Here is a 13,211-nt window from a genome sequence, read left to right as displayed (position 1 = left end):
TGAGGACGTAGATAAAGAAGATGCGTGGTCGGTAGCGAAGAAGTTGGACGGACTTACTAGTAGAGATATGGAGGGATATGGGCTCCAGATCGGGATAGAGAAGTGGACCTGGCGGGGCCTCTATGTACGATAACTGCATTATACCCATTGATACATATCCGACTGACTAATGCTTCTTCTCCTTCCCACCACCTTGGAAGCTCGGGGTCTTCCTACTTATAAGCCGAACAAGCCCCAGTGTCACATCTCATACTTTGCATGCCATTTTCCTGGCAGAACCTTTGTCGAATACGTTCCTCGTCCAGCTCACCGGTCTTACTCAGCCGTACCTCTCATCCCAATTCTCGCTCATTGACTCTCGCTGATCGCCCCTCTTGCAGAACCCGACCTCACCCCACCATGCCCACCCTCTCTCAAATATGTGAAGTCTTTTGGGGCCTCGTCGGTCCTTGGATTTTTATGTCCAAGTCCTTCTACTACCTGCCCCCTACCATCTTCGGCCTCATCCGCTCCGCCGACTTCGCCACCCTTCTGTCCCCTTCCCGCCTCCAGGACGTCTGGTTCTCTGCCTTCTGGGCCTGGTGGGGCCCCCGAATTCGCGTCGGCAACTCGGACCGCATTGTCGCTCTCCTCGAGGGCCGCGTCACGGGTGGCAGTGCCGTCGAGGACCCTGTCCACTCGCCTGTCGGTGGCGTCGTGCTGGAGATCGGCCCCGGGTCGGGGTTATGGGTGAACCTCTTTTCCAAAGGCGGCAAGAAGTCTGAAGCATCCCAGGGCGCCGTGAGGCGCAGGGTCGTTGAGGGCGTGTCAAAGGTGTACGGTGTGGAGCCCAATTCCGGCGTTCACCCCGTGCTCAGAGAGCGGGTGCTAGAGGCCGGGCTGGATGGTACCTATGAGATCGTTCCCACGGGCATTGAATCTCTCTCCGATCCGACAGCGTGGAATGGCAAGATTGAAAAGGGCAGCGTCGACTGCATCGTCTCCATCCTCTGTCTGTGTAGCATCCCCGAGCCCGAGAAGAACATTCCAGAGCTGTATTCGTACCTGAAGAAGGGCGGAAGGTGGTACCTGTTTGAGCACGTCAAGGCGACGCATAGCCGGCCCATTCAGCTTTACCAACGTAGGCGAACCCCAACCAAAGCCGTTGAAGAAGCCATCTCCCTTACTAATGCCCGGTGCAGGTTTCGTCAACCTCGTTTGGCCTCGTGCCCTGAATGGTTGCCAGCTGTGTCGCGACACCGGAAAGACGCTGAGATCTGCAGGGCCCTGGGCTAAAATCGATGTCTCGCATCCGCCCGACGAACCGTGGTACCAAATAGTTCCGCACATTTTTGGGACCTTCACCAAGTGACGAACGTGCATAATGGGATACTGTGCCTGGGTACAACCAAATGTCAAGCCGCTGGCACGTAAGCAATCTCTATGTTGGGATGGCTCGGATATTTCGTTGAGGAATTCGGCGCTGGCTTTCACAGCAATCTGATTTGGACTACATTTCGCGAAGGAGTTGGGCGCCATGGTGCATGATTAAACAATGCTTGCGTTGGTGGATATAAGTAGCTGGCTACATTGCCCTGTTTCCTTTCTACTCGTTGTCCGCGGTGGGCTGCCTAGCGTACGTTGCTCTTCTCAGCACCTTTAAACATGTCTTCAACGAATTGAGGGAGGTCGGGAACGTACTGACAACACAACTGTGAAATTTTATCGCATATAACGTGCACAATGCTCCGAAACCACTGAATGATGTCAACTGGGGCTATTTTTGAGGTATCTTCCTTAGTCTGCTGGCTGAATAACACGGGGTCGGTCTGAACGGCTCGTGCGAGCCTTGAAGGGGCGGTATTATTGACGAAAAGAGCACGTAAAAGACTGACGCAAGTATTAATGGATTATCGAGGGCGCAACATGAACGGTTGGGCTGAGGGTGTACGATGTTGAAGTGTTTGGTAGAAGTGCTGAGGGGCGAGCCAACGTCAGTCTCATACTTCGGCCTTGAATAGGTAGGTAGTGGTCAAGGACTCAAGATTGAAAAGTGCAGACCTCATGGGAATGAGTTGACTTCCGCGTCATATCGAAAGAGTCGTGTCAGTGTCAGGAGCGTCTATTGCAGTTTTCTCTTATTTCTTCGGAGTAAAGAAGGTAACTACCTGTTATAGGTAGGGAAGGAAGACAAGAGAACGGGAAGGAAAGAGAAGACGTGTCACTCTCACTCTGGCCTCCCTTTCTGAGAAGGTAGGAAGAAGGAAGGAAGTTGCTGCGTGCACAGACCGGCCGGTTCACATTAGTGCTGGAAGGAAGCATCGATTGTATTGTCCAAATCTGGTTGTGTATCTTGTCACTCTTCTTTCTTTTCTGAGAGCTCCAAATAAGATACCTGCTTCTTATCATCAAATGCATTTCGGTTACTACTCCATTCAACTACTCGTCATAGGGGCCAGCCGCTGCGCACCAACTCTTTCTGCCTCTTCATTGAGGGCGTCGATCTCTGCCTGCACCAAAGGAATACCGCTCACCTCTCTCTCCTGCTGGGTTAGTTGCTCAATTTCGCCCGGAAAGTATATTCTATCCACATCCGCAGCCTTATCTGAACCCACAACACGCTGGTACAGATAATCGATTCTCTCCCTGAAGTCATCCAGGCTCATGAATAGGTCTGGCTTGATGGCGACGAGAAAATGGCCCACATCTGACGGCTTTGAAGGATCGTACGGGCCCGTCACATGGCCAGCGAATGCTGACCCCGAAAAGACCCCCGAGAAGACGTCCATCATAATGGACAGTGCCGAGCCCTTGGGGCCTCCCATGGGGAGCATGACACCCCCCAACGCTGCGGTTGGGTCGTCCGTCGGCCGGCCCTCGGCATCGAGAGCCCAGTCGAGCGGAATCTTCTCACCCCGTCTCTTGGCCTTGTAAATTTTACCCCTGGCTGCGACCGATGGCGCCATGTCGAGGATGAAAGGCTTATCCTTCCCAGGCGCACCGCACGCAATTGGCGAAACCCCCAGGAGCTTGCTTTTGCCGCCCCAGACCGGCAACGCAGGACTTGAGTTGGTAAATACCAAGCTCATCATGTCCGCATCCAAGGCCTGCTGCACGACCCACGCGCTCATGCCGAAGTGGTTCGAATGCGATACGCTGGCCATACCGATGCCAAAGGTTTTGGCGGATTCGATCGCCGCCGTCATACCCATTCTCGCGGCCACAAAGCCGAAGCCGTTCTTTCCGTCGACATGCGCAACGACGGGGGTGACTTGCTTGAGTTCGGGCTGTGCGGCTGCATCGAGAACGCCTTGGCGGACGCGTTCCATGTAGGAGGGGATGCGGTTCATCCCGTGGGTGTCGACGCCGCGGAGGTCGGCGGCGACGAGGCAGCGGGCGACGATTGCAGCGTTTTCGGCCGGCACGCCGTTGCCCTTGAGAATTTCCTCGACGAATCGGCGGGCCTCGGAGGCGGCGACTGGGATCTTTTGTGATTCGTCGGCCATCTTTGTGGTTCTAACTTCTCTCACAGGACGGTAAATCGTACTGTGGGAGGCTGCAGCTGTGTGGTACTGAAATATCAATGAAAAGATGATGAGAACACAATGTGCATGTGGAGAGCGGGTGAAGGAAGATAAAAACGGCCAATGGGTTTTGTATACGGTTATCCAAACTGAAACTCAGTACTGGTGATGGATGTCGTTGAGCACGGCTGGTTGGAAAAGATGCGCGAGTGCGGATTTTCTCCGGCCCAACAAGCACAGTCCCCCCGGGACGACGCGGAGAAACCCCGCATGTGCTGGTTTCCGCCGCCATTTCCCAACTCCATTTCTTTGTCCCACATCGGACATTTCCCGTCTCTTCTGTTCCAGGCTCAAGGTATACAACAGTCAAGCCACCTAGATCCTCGGTAACATGCCCGATGCGAGCAACTCCCACCAACAAGCCCAGCATGCCCGACAAGCTCGGAGGAACCCGCGGTTGAGGTTGGCTTGCTCTCGCTGCCAGCGGAGGAAGATCCGCGTAAGTGGGGCCTGTTGAATGACCGAGTGCGAAACGGGAACTGATTGGAGGTAGTGCGATGGTCAACTCCCAGCCTGCAACAACTGCAAGAAGGCTCGAGTCTCCTGTACCGACGGTGAGAGTCTTCGTCTCCGAGACCTGCCAAGAGCGTGAGTCGAGCTGTGATTGCCACTTTGGAGGATGCCTCTGACTATGAAAAAGCCAAATTGCAAACTTGAAGGAACGCATCAGATGGCTTGAGGACATCATCCGTGAAAGATGCTCCGACGTGGACCTCAGCCAAGGCCCGCCCGGTGACCTCGACATGCAGGTTGATGGTGACGAAACCTTCGTACCGGACTCCATGATCGAACTCAGCAGTGGGCAGCCCGAAGCCAATATGACGCAACAAAATGCTCGAGATGTTAGAGGACAATCGCTCGCATCTTCGGAATCGCAACTAACCACACAGCCTGTACGTTCGGAACCGCGAATGGTCGATACCACGGCTAGCAGCACTCTCTCTCACGAGATTGGAATGGTTTCACTCGGCAGCAGTCAGGATTCCAAGTATATCGGACCTTCAAGCGGATACTTCTTGGCCCGCCTCATGTTGACTTCAAACCGCCAGGACGACCAGACGGCTTGGCCAACCAGGCCCCAAGCACCAACCTTCACAATACCCACAGCCCTAGTTGAGGCGTCACATGGCCCAATGCCGTTGCCAAGTAAGGAACATGCAAGACAGTTGGCAGAGAGCTACTTTGATGCCATCAATTGCCAGTTCCCCATCCTACACCAGCCGACGTTTATGAACCTGCTTAATCAAGTTTACGATAGCGGCATTGAAACAGATCGCGGGGCCACAGGCATTTTCCAGGTCTTCATGGTCCTTGCTCTTGGTTCTGCTGTCTTGTCTCGCAGATTACGAGCCCGTCTTCCGGGAGAGTCCTACTGCCTCTCGGCGATGCAACATTTCGACCGGCTCAGCGTCGACAGCTCGATCCCCGGCTTACAGTGTCTTCTCTTACTGACGATATTCACGATGCATAGCCCTAGCATGCGTCTCAACGTTTGGTACCTCAACTATCAGTGCATCGCCGCTGTCTTGGACTTGGGACTGCAGCGCGACATCAATACCGACTCTGGCATCTCTCTTCTCGAACAGGAGATGAGAACCAGGATATTCTGGGTTGTGTTTTCGCTTGACAGAATGATTGCCACCATGATGGGACGGCCAATTGGTTTACGGGATGAAGCATGCGACCTGAGAGTGAGTGCCGAGGATTGACAGTGAGCTCAGCAGTTACTAAACTCTTCTCAGCTACCGCAAGACATCGATGATGCCTCTCTCCAAAACTTCGAACAGCAGCCTCAAAATGCACCTCCGGGCCGTATGGCCTTCTCGATTCATTTGTTTCGACTTGCAAAACTTAACTCGGAGTTCAAGTACGTTGCAAATAGCGTCGTCCGCAAAACGCCCAGATACGCATATCCTGCTGTAATTGACATCAACGAATGGCAACGCGAGATGATTCTGCAACTAGATGAATGGTACGAAGGCATTCCTGAGGTGCCCGGTTGTGAGTACATCCGTGCCATTTGTCAGGTCAGATGCCAAGGCCTTCGCATGCTTGTGTTACGACCAAGCCCAGCTATACCTAACCCATCTCCGGAGTCGTTACAAAAATGCTACATTGCCGCACGCGAGACTGTGATTCTTTTCGATCAGCTATATAAGCAGAATCTACTCATCCACACTTGGAGCACATGCCATTCTACAGTCTTGGGCATCATCACTATGTTGTACTGCATCAAAATGGTACCCGAAGTCGCCAGGCAGACTCCGTTGGATGTTTTGATGTCTGATTTTAGCGCTGGTCTAGGAGTCTTGGCTGCTACGGGAGAGCATTGGTCCGGAGCGAAACGGTGCAGGGACATTCTCGATGACATGGTTCGGGCGACTGTCCGGTGGATCAAAGATGTTACGAACAATTCATCTGCCATCGGATGCCATACTCCGCGTCGGTCGTCGCGTATCGAACCCACGCATGTCCAGACAAGAAGCCCGTATGATGATATCGCCGGTCAGGACGGCATACCGGTAGCTCGCCGCTGCTTGTCTGAGGGACTGTCTAATCCGATGACCATGGATTCTATGACGGCGGGAGTTTCCTCGACATTAATACCGCAAGACCCCTTCGAATCATTTCGCACCTCGTTTGGTGAGCAACTACAGCTGGGAGATACTGCGAACTTGGACAGCATAATGCGAGGTCTTTTCGACGACTTCATACCGACGTACCCCAGCTTCAGCTGATGATATATGAATCATGTACATTCAATGCATGTGTTATTACAGTTTAACGGGTAAAATTCGCAGTCGTTATAGATCCTAAGAAGGGCCAGCTGCTGTGAGGAAATCAAAGTCGGCACCTCCTTCGGCCTGCAAGACTGAGCGCAAGTACAGTCCCCGATAGCCACGAATCCTCTTCTTTGCCACCCAAGGCGCGTTACTACCTCCACTTTCCTCCTCCTTGAACAACACTTCTTTCCTTTCGGCCAGTCTTCTTTGGATTTCTTCATCAGATATCTCGACCTTGATGATTCGTTGCTCGACGTCGCAGGTGATGATGTCACCACTTCTGACAATGCCCAGGACCGACTCGGGATCGGCCGCCTCAGGGGAAACATGCAGCACTATGGTACCGCCTGCTGTGCCGCTCATCCTACCATCGGATAGACGAAGCATATCTTGCACTCCTTGCGAGGCAAGTTTCCGGGGAATAGGTATGAGGCCGGCCTCAGGCATACCGGGATTGCCAACTGGTCCGATATTTTGAAGAACCAAAACACTGTCGGGGGTGACCTCCAGGTCCGGGTCATCGATACGGAGGGCCATATCTGCCGAGCCTGCAAAAACGACCGCGGGACCTGAGTGCTTGAGAAGTCGACGGTCCTTGGACGCACTCTGCTTCATCACGGCACCGCCCGGGGCGATGTTGCCCCGGAGCACAGCCAAAGCTGAGGCAGGGAACAGAGGATCGTTGAATGGCTGTAGGCAGTTGACCAAGCTATCTCGGGGAATAGGGGTGAATGGCGTGCTCTCGAGCTCCTCGCCCAGCGTCTTTCCGGTCACCGTCATGGCATCCAGATATAACAGGTGCTTCAGCTCGTGCAGAAGCGCCAGCATACCACCGGAGTTGTGGAAGTCGTCCATGTAGTTCTGCCCGCTGGGCTTCAGATCGACGAGGAGCGGCGTCTTCCTGCCGATCTCGTCGAAGGTATCAAGCGTGATGGTCCCGGCGACGGCAGGGTGGCGCCCGATGATGGCCATCATGTGGACGACAGCGTTGGTGGAGCCGCCGATGGCCTGCAGGACCATGATGGCGTTGAGGAACGACTCGCGGGTGAGGAGATCCTGCGGCTTAAGGTTTCGCTTGTGAAGGGCAACGGCAAGGCCTCCGGTCTGCTCGGCGATGCGTAACCTAGCGGAGGAGACGGCCGGGGCGGTGGCGCCCTTGAACGGCATCATTCCCAAGCCAACGAGGATGCACGCCATAGTCGACGCGGTGCCCATGACACCACAGGTGCCGCCCTGTTACAGTCAGCGGATGATATACGCCCAGAGATCAAACGGGTGGTCATCACCGTTGGTGCAAGCTCGTCATTGATGGCGGAGATTTCCTCGATATCGATTTGACCGGCTCTGTATGCGGCCCAATTGTTGCGGCAGTCGGTACAAGCGCCAATCCGCACACCCTTGTGACTGCCAGGCATCATAGGGCCGGTAACAAGATGCAAAATGGGCTTGTTGGCAGATATCCCACCCATGAGCTGAGCTGGCGTCGTCTTGTCGCATCCTGCTCGCCGTCAGTTCCCGTGTGCTTTTTACCGCTGGCGGTCTTCGTTCCATTGGACTCACTCACCCCCGATAAGCACCACCGCGTCACACGGCTGCGCCTTGATCATCTCCTCTGTGTCCATACTCATGAGGTTCCGAAGGTACATGCTCGTGGGCGACGCGAAGCTTTCGTGGACGCTGATAGTCGGAAAGTCGATGGCCAAGCCGCCACTCAGCTGCACGCCGCGCTTTACAGCCTCAATGAGCTGCGGGACGTTGGCGTGGCAGGGGTTGAAGCTCGAGTAGGTGTTGACAATGCCGATGATGGGCCGCGATAGTGCGTCCTCGCTGTAGCCGAGGGCTTTGATGAAGACCTTGCGGAGGAAGAGGCTGAAGTGGTTATCCCCGTACGAGGTTAGCCCTTGCCGCAGGCCGACGCTCGAGTCGATCGGTGTCGAGAGGTCATAGTCTCCCATTACAGGGGCCTTGCCGTCTTTTGCCGGCGTCGTCGACGACGTCTGTTCGCTCATGATGGCAGATGTTGATCGACGAGATGATGTTGCTTGGCCCGTCGAAGATTACAATTCCTCACCTTGTGGTTGGTCGGCAGGACTTATCCGCCGTGCTTCATGTTGGTGCGGGGACTCCGCATGTCGTGATCGTCCCCGTCAGCGATACAGCGAACGAGGGGCCCGGCAGCTTATTATCCGTGCTGACGGAGCGAAAGCCGCCTGATGACTACGGGAGACAGAATGCCACCAAATCACCCTAGGCATGACATCGCGGGGGTTTTTTTTTTTCAGGTATATATCACAATCTGTTTTAACTTGAGAATATGCTCGAGATGCTCAAAAATGTTGTGCTGCACTCCATCGCTATGACCAATCCGTCAGACAGCGCTTTGTTAATACAACTTTTCCGCCAGTCTCTCTCCCTTATCCGTTTCTAATCGCCATGTTCAACCTCGATGGAAAAGTCGCCCTCGTCATCGGCCTTGGCGAATCGGGTCCGGACGGCTAGGGCATTGGCGCCGCCTGCGCCGTCGCCTTCGCCAAGCCGGGCGCGGTCATCTTCGGTAGCATCCGCACCGTTGAGTAGGCGACCATGACCAAGGCGGCGATCGATGTGGCTACACGACACTCATCAGAATTGACCCACAATATGTATCTATGAGCTAAGCACCGCCAAACTGTAATTGATTCTGTCTTCAAAATATCGATCGATGATTAGTGCAGAATTTAGTTTGTTTTTCGATTCCAGCCCCATCAGATAACGACCAAGCTCCTAACGGTGATACAAAATAATTAATTATGGGTCTATGCATAGAAGTCTATTGCTTGCATATGTCTACTTATGGACTTTCGTCACTATTATAGACTTGGCCCTTTGAAAAAGTCGCAGAAGTTGTTATGCGTCTAGGCAGACCCGTCTGCCAGGCCCTTAGCTACAAACTGACACATGTACTCGTCCTCCTCTGCGACCTCAAAGTCAAACCTCGTGACATCCTCCTTGAACGGCCAGAGGTAGGTACTGGTAACCCTTTCGTGAGCATCCAGGTCAGCTTCGTCTTCTCGTGGCTTACCACATGGGGGAGGGGGCCAGCGCGCGACTGTATTAGCTTTTACCTGTGATGCTCCGCACTCGCCTGGTATTCCTCAAGCGCCCCGCGGTCTTGGTGGAAGCTCAGCAAGGCGAAGTGGTATCCCTTGCTCCTCTCCGCGGGATCCGTGACGGAGGGCCCGCCGACGATCAGGCGGTGGTCTTTGACGCACGGCAGGGACTTGAGCGTCTTGAGCTCGCGGACGAACGTCTCCCTGTGCTCCTCCGAGACGTCTGGACGGAACTTGAAGAGAACTGCGCTTTGGGATCAGTTATATCCTGCTCGCATGATTTTTGTAAGGGGAGGAGGCAGGGGCGGGCAAGGTCAAGACGAATTGGGTCGGATCTCACCAATATGTACCACCGTCATCTCGAAAAGCTTGTGTTGCGAATGAGAAAGTCGCAGTTCTGTGTGCGTCTGAGATTGCATCCAACGGATCGAGTTGCATGTTAAACATGTTGCTTTGAGGAGCGAAGCGGGCAAATCCCGTCAGCCACTTTGGGCAATCCCCACACGGCATACGGGTTTTGTCCGTTCCCCCGCCTGTTGGGGGGCAGATTCTAATAGCGCGTAATCGGTAACTTGTATGAGAAATACAGGGGTCAGGGTTAGTTTGAGTCGGATTCGCACGACTATTACCCATTACCAGCCATGCTGGATATCCAACTTGGAGAATGTTATCCGATTGCTATTAAACTACAACAATGGTCTGGATGACCCCTGTGGCTGGTGCTAACTGACATTTGGACTTTATCCAACCGAGATTCGTCCCTTGTTCAAATTACTGATCACGCCCTTAGTCCCCTACTGATCAATTAGCCGGAAACCCAGCGACCTACCCTGAGACTTCATTAACACTTTGAGATGCGGGAGACAGTTCGTGGGGTCCATTTCAATATTAATATAGGGGCTCAAGCAGGGGAGGATGCAGCCGATATCAAGGAGCTCTAAGTCACACCTGCAAGCCATGCGTACGACAGGCTTGGTGAAGTAATCTTTGCTACTCGCATAGACAAGGATCGGGTCTTACATCCTACGGCTGGAAATTACTTGAAGGCCGCAGTCCTGTAGGAACAAGGTAATACTTATCCCAATATCATCATGGTGGCTGAGGGTCAGCCCAGCCAGGCCCTGATCGACTCCATCATTGTTGACTGGGCAATGAGTCTGTACCCTCGCATTGCCTGGCTTAGATGTCGGATGAATTTGCTAGGTGCTTTCGTAACGAGAAGCGTGTTGTGTTTTTCTGTGAGCGCGAAAGAACTGCAGCCGTAGAGGGACGTGCAAACTCCAGTTGGCTCATAGTGGTATGCGCACTGATTAAACAAAGAATCAATGGTTCTTCTCTAGACGCACGGTGGCAAATTGAGCAAGACCGGCCCAAAGGTCCTCGTGTCAACTAGGAACGGCCACAAGCACTGGTACGACGGGGGTTTATGGATAATATGACATTCATCTGGAGGCGGACTCCTCAGATATCGTCAAGTTTTGGTCAAGAGGGCAAAGCACATATATCTCTGTGAGTGGGCGGATCAGAGGCTTTGTGCAAGAAGGTCTCGCTTCTTCATCAGACGGTACGGACTCCCAGAAGGTGACTGTGGTCAAAGAGGTTGCACAGGCCAAGATACGCCAGCTACCGACCAGGATACCATCTTTTAGCCAGGAAGACGAACATTCAATTGTCCAATCACGATGTCAGGGGGCAAATACCTTTCTGTTAAGAACCATTCAAGCGTACAATACTACTGAGCTGAGTTTGCGCTGCGATAGCGAATTGGATATAACCGATGTTTGGTTTGTTGCCTACCATCAAGAACAAGCGGACCAAATGTCACTTGGGTGCAGGTAAGCTGTCTCTGGAAAGCTAACCGTTATCAGCCCCACTAAGGGATCTATGTCTCCAGGTATCCCGGCATACCGGGCCGAGATAAGCCACCTCGAAAGTCGTGCCCCGGGTCTTTGCGTCAACAACATCATTTCCCCCGCATTCTCCGCTCGTCGCTGCCGAATGCTGCGTCTTGGTATTCATCATTGTTTGATTAAACCCCATCTCTGGAAAATAAGACTAGTTTGACCATGACTTCCAAGCGTCTCGCAGATAGGTCTCACCGCACCACCGATCCTGATGACGGATGGGTTAATCTCGGTGCCAGCGAGCAACATGCTGCTACTCCTGTCGACGTCGAGTCTATGCCGGAGCGCATTATAAGGATCACTGCCGATGAAAAGGATCTCAGAAAGTTCTACAACATCAAGTTCTCTCCTACCAGATCTCGGCGCCTTAAGAGATTCTACAATGAAGAGCTCGAAAGCCTGTTCAAGGCGCCGTTCGATACGTAGAACCAAGAAGACAAGGTTGACTTCTTACTCCTTCGCAATTATCTGAAAAAGAACATCCGCGTCTTGCTTCTGGACCGCGAACGCGATGAGCAAGTGAAGCCGATACTCCCTTTTGCTCAGGCTCTGATCGACATATGCGAGGCTCGCCAAAACATGGTCCCTGTTGACAGCAAGAAGACAGCCATGATTTTGAACGAGACCGTCAAGAAAATAGTAACAGCGACTGTTGGTTAATCACTTCGTAGAGGGATATCCCAATTCACATATGCATATGAACAGGATTATAGTGGTGTAGTTGTTATTAGTTAAATCCAGACTTTTAGCACCTAGTAGTAGCATACCCCATGTAGCAGGGGAAGGTAGATATTACTATAAGAGGCAGTGTGTTATATAAATATTACGTAACTTACCTCCTTAAAGTATACTAACTATATACTAACACTAGTAACTTTTTATTATAGTAAAAGTTACTAGTGCTTAAAGCTATCTAGATTAGCTTTAAAAACTCTAAAAACGTAATAAAAGTAAAACTTCTAAAAGTATTATACTTCTTATAGTTATATACTATATATTCTTATATCCTTTATTTTCTTTATAGACTATATAGACTTATACTATTTTATTTAGAGGCGTTTCTTTTTGGCTATAGCTATTAGAGGTGTTATTAAATGTGGCAGAATTGCATGTAAATTAGCTAGCGAATGCACGGTTGCCCTACAGTGAATTATTAGGGAATAGGCAGTAAATTAGTCCTACTTTTAAAGGTAACTTTACTAATAATATCGCTAGAATTAGCTAGGGATTTCCTAACTAAGAAATAGGGGTTTTTCCCTATTTCTATAGGAATTTTATAATAGTTATATAATATATAATAGAATTAATTAAGTAACTATTATAATCCCTACTATTTAATAATTAATAGTCTAATATATTTGTCTATAATAACTAATATACCTACTTACTAATTAAATACTATTATAATAATTAATAAAAACTATAATAATAAGGTAACTATCCTATAATTATATAGTAATTAGTTTATATAGCTTAACGCTATCTAAGTAAAAAAACGAGGGCCAAATGACTGGGTGGTGAAATTGGAGTAGGTACTTAAGTTTGTATAGTAAAATGGTGTAAATTAGGGTACTTGCTCTTTTGTGAGTGCGGCTTTTTTTGTTACCCGCTTGGGAGTACATAAGCCACGTGTGCTGCTCTCCATCAGTATGTCCTGTTTGCATACTTCTCTATCCGTTTTTTTTCGGACGAACACCCGCCGCAAAGCGTCCAATCCTCAGTCTCAGCGTCTGCCCCTCTCCGTCAACTGTTACACCTCTTTTATCACTATGTCACCTCGTCGACGTCATCATGTGGACGCCTATGACTCAAATAATTCATCACACGGTGCTCATCACAATGCCTGACTCAGGAGTATGCATGTGCAGCTCG

The 13,211-nt window shown here is 51.5% G+C and overlaps 6 protein-coding genes across 6 annotated transcripts; 3 read left to right on the top strand and 3 right to left on the bottom strand.

The window, feature by feature from the left end:
- Positions 1-399: 399 nt before the first annotated feature.
- GLRG_07444 (methyltransferase domain-containing protein) lies at positions 400-1,351 on the top strand (the record flags this gene model as incomplete). Its single annotated transcript, XM_008098129.1, has 2 exons — positions 400-1,120; positions 1,182-1,351. The coding sequence occupies 2 exons, from the start codon at positions 400-402 to the stop codon at positions 1,349-1,351; spliced, it is 891 nt and encodes a 296-aa protein (XP_008096320.1).
- Positions 1,352-2,414: 1,063 nt separating this feature from the next.
- GLRG_07443 (malate/L-lactate dehydrogenase) lies at positions 2,415-3,485 on the bottom strand (the record flags this gene model as incomplete). Its single annotated transcript, XM_008098128.1, has 1 exon — positions 2,415-3,485. The coding sequence occupies one exon, from the start codon at positions 3,483-3,485 to the stop codon at positions 2,415-2,417; it is 1,071 nt and encodes a 356-aa protein (XP_008096319.1).
- Positions 3,486-3,894: 409 nt separating this feature from the next.
- Positions 3,895-6,301, top strand: GLRG_07442 (fungal specific transcription factor domain-containing protein; the record flags this gene model as incomplete). The annotated part of the gene is made up of 5 exons (XM_008098127.1): positions 3,895-4,002; positions 4,057-4,151; positions 4,204-5,254; positions 5,306-5,564; positions 5,766-6,301. The coding sequence occupies 5 exons, from the start codon at positions 3,895-3,897 to the stop codon at positions 6,299-6,301; spliced, it is 2,049 nt and encodes a 682-aa protein (XP_008096318.1).
- A 75-nt stretch (positions 6,302-6,376) lies between these two features.
- Positions 6,377-8,355, bottom strand: GLRG_07441 (dehydratase; the record flags this gene model as incomplete). The annotated part of the gene is made up of 3 exons (XM_008098126.1): positions 6,377-7,579; positions 7,633-7,844; positions 7,911-8,355. 3 exons carry the CDS (start codon positions 8,353-8,355, stop codon positions 6,377-6,379), a joined length of 1,860 nt encoding a protein of 619 aa, XP_008096317.1.
- An 885-nt stretch (positions 8,356-9,240) lies between these two features.
- On the bottom strand, positions 9,241-9,794 carry GLRG_07440 (stress responsive A/B Barrel domain-containing protein; the record flags this gene model as incomplete). Its single annotated transcript, XM_008098125.1, has 3 exons — positions 9,241-9,364; positions 9,451-9,679; positions 9,776-9,794. The coding sequence occupies 3 exons, from the start codon at positions 9,792-9,794 to the stop codon at positions 9,241-9,243; spliced, it is 372 nt and encodes a 123-aa protein (XP_008096316.1).
- Positions 9,795-11,501: 1,707 nt separating this feature from the next.
- Positions 11,502-11,765, top strand: GLRG_07439 (uncharacterized protein; the record flags this gene model as incomplete). The annotated part of the gene is made up of 1 exon (XM_008098124.1): positions 11,502-11,765. The coding sequence occupies one exon, from the start codon at positions 11,502-11,504 to the stop codon at positions 11,763-11,765; it is 264 nt and encodes an 87-aa protein (XP_008096315.1).
- Positions 11,766-13,211: the final 1,446 nt, after the last annotated feature.

The sequence above is a fragment of the Colletotrichum graminicola genome, assembly GCF_000149035.1.
Source record: "Colletotrichum graminicola M1.001 genomic scaffold supercont1.31, whole genome shotgun sequence".
In the NCBI taxonomy this organism is placed as follows: Eukaryota; Fungi; Ascomycota; class Sordariomycetes; order Glomerellales; family Glomerellaceae; genus Colletotrichum; species Colletotrichum graminicola.
Note: the sequence above shows the minus strand (reverse complement) of the source record. Positions and strands in the feature narration are given on the sequence as shown.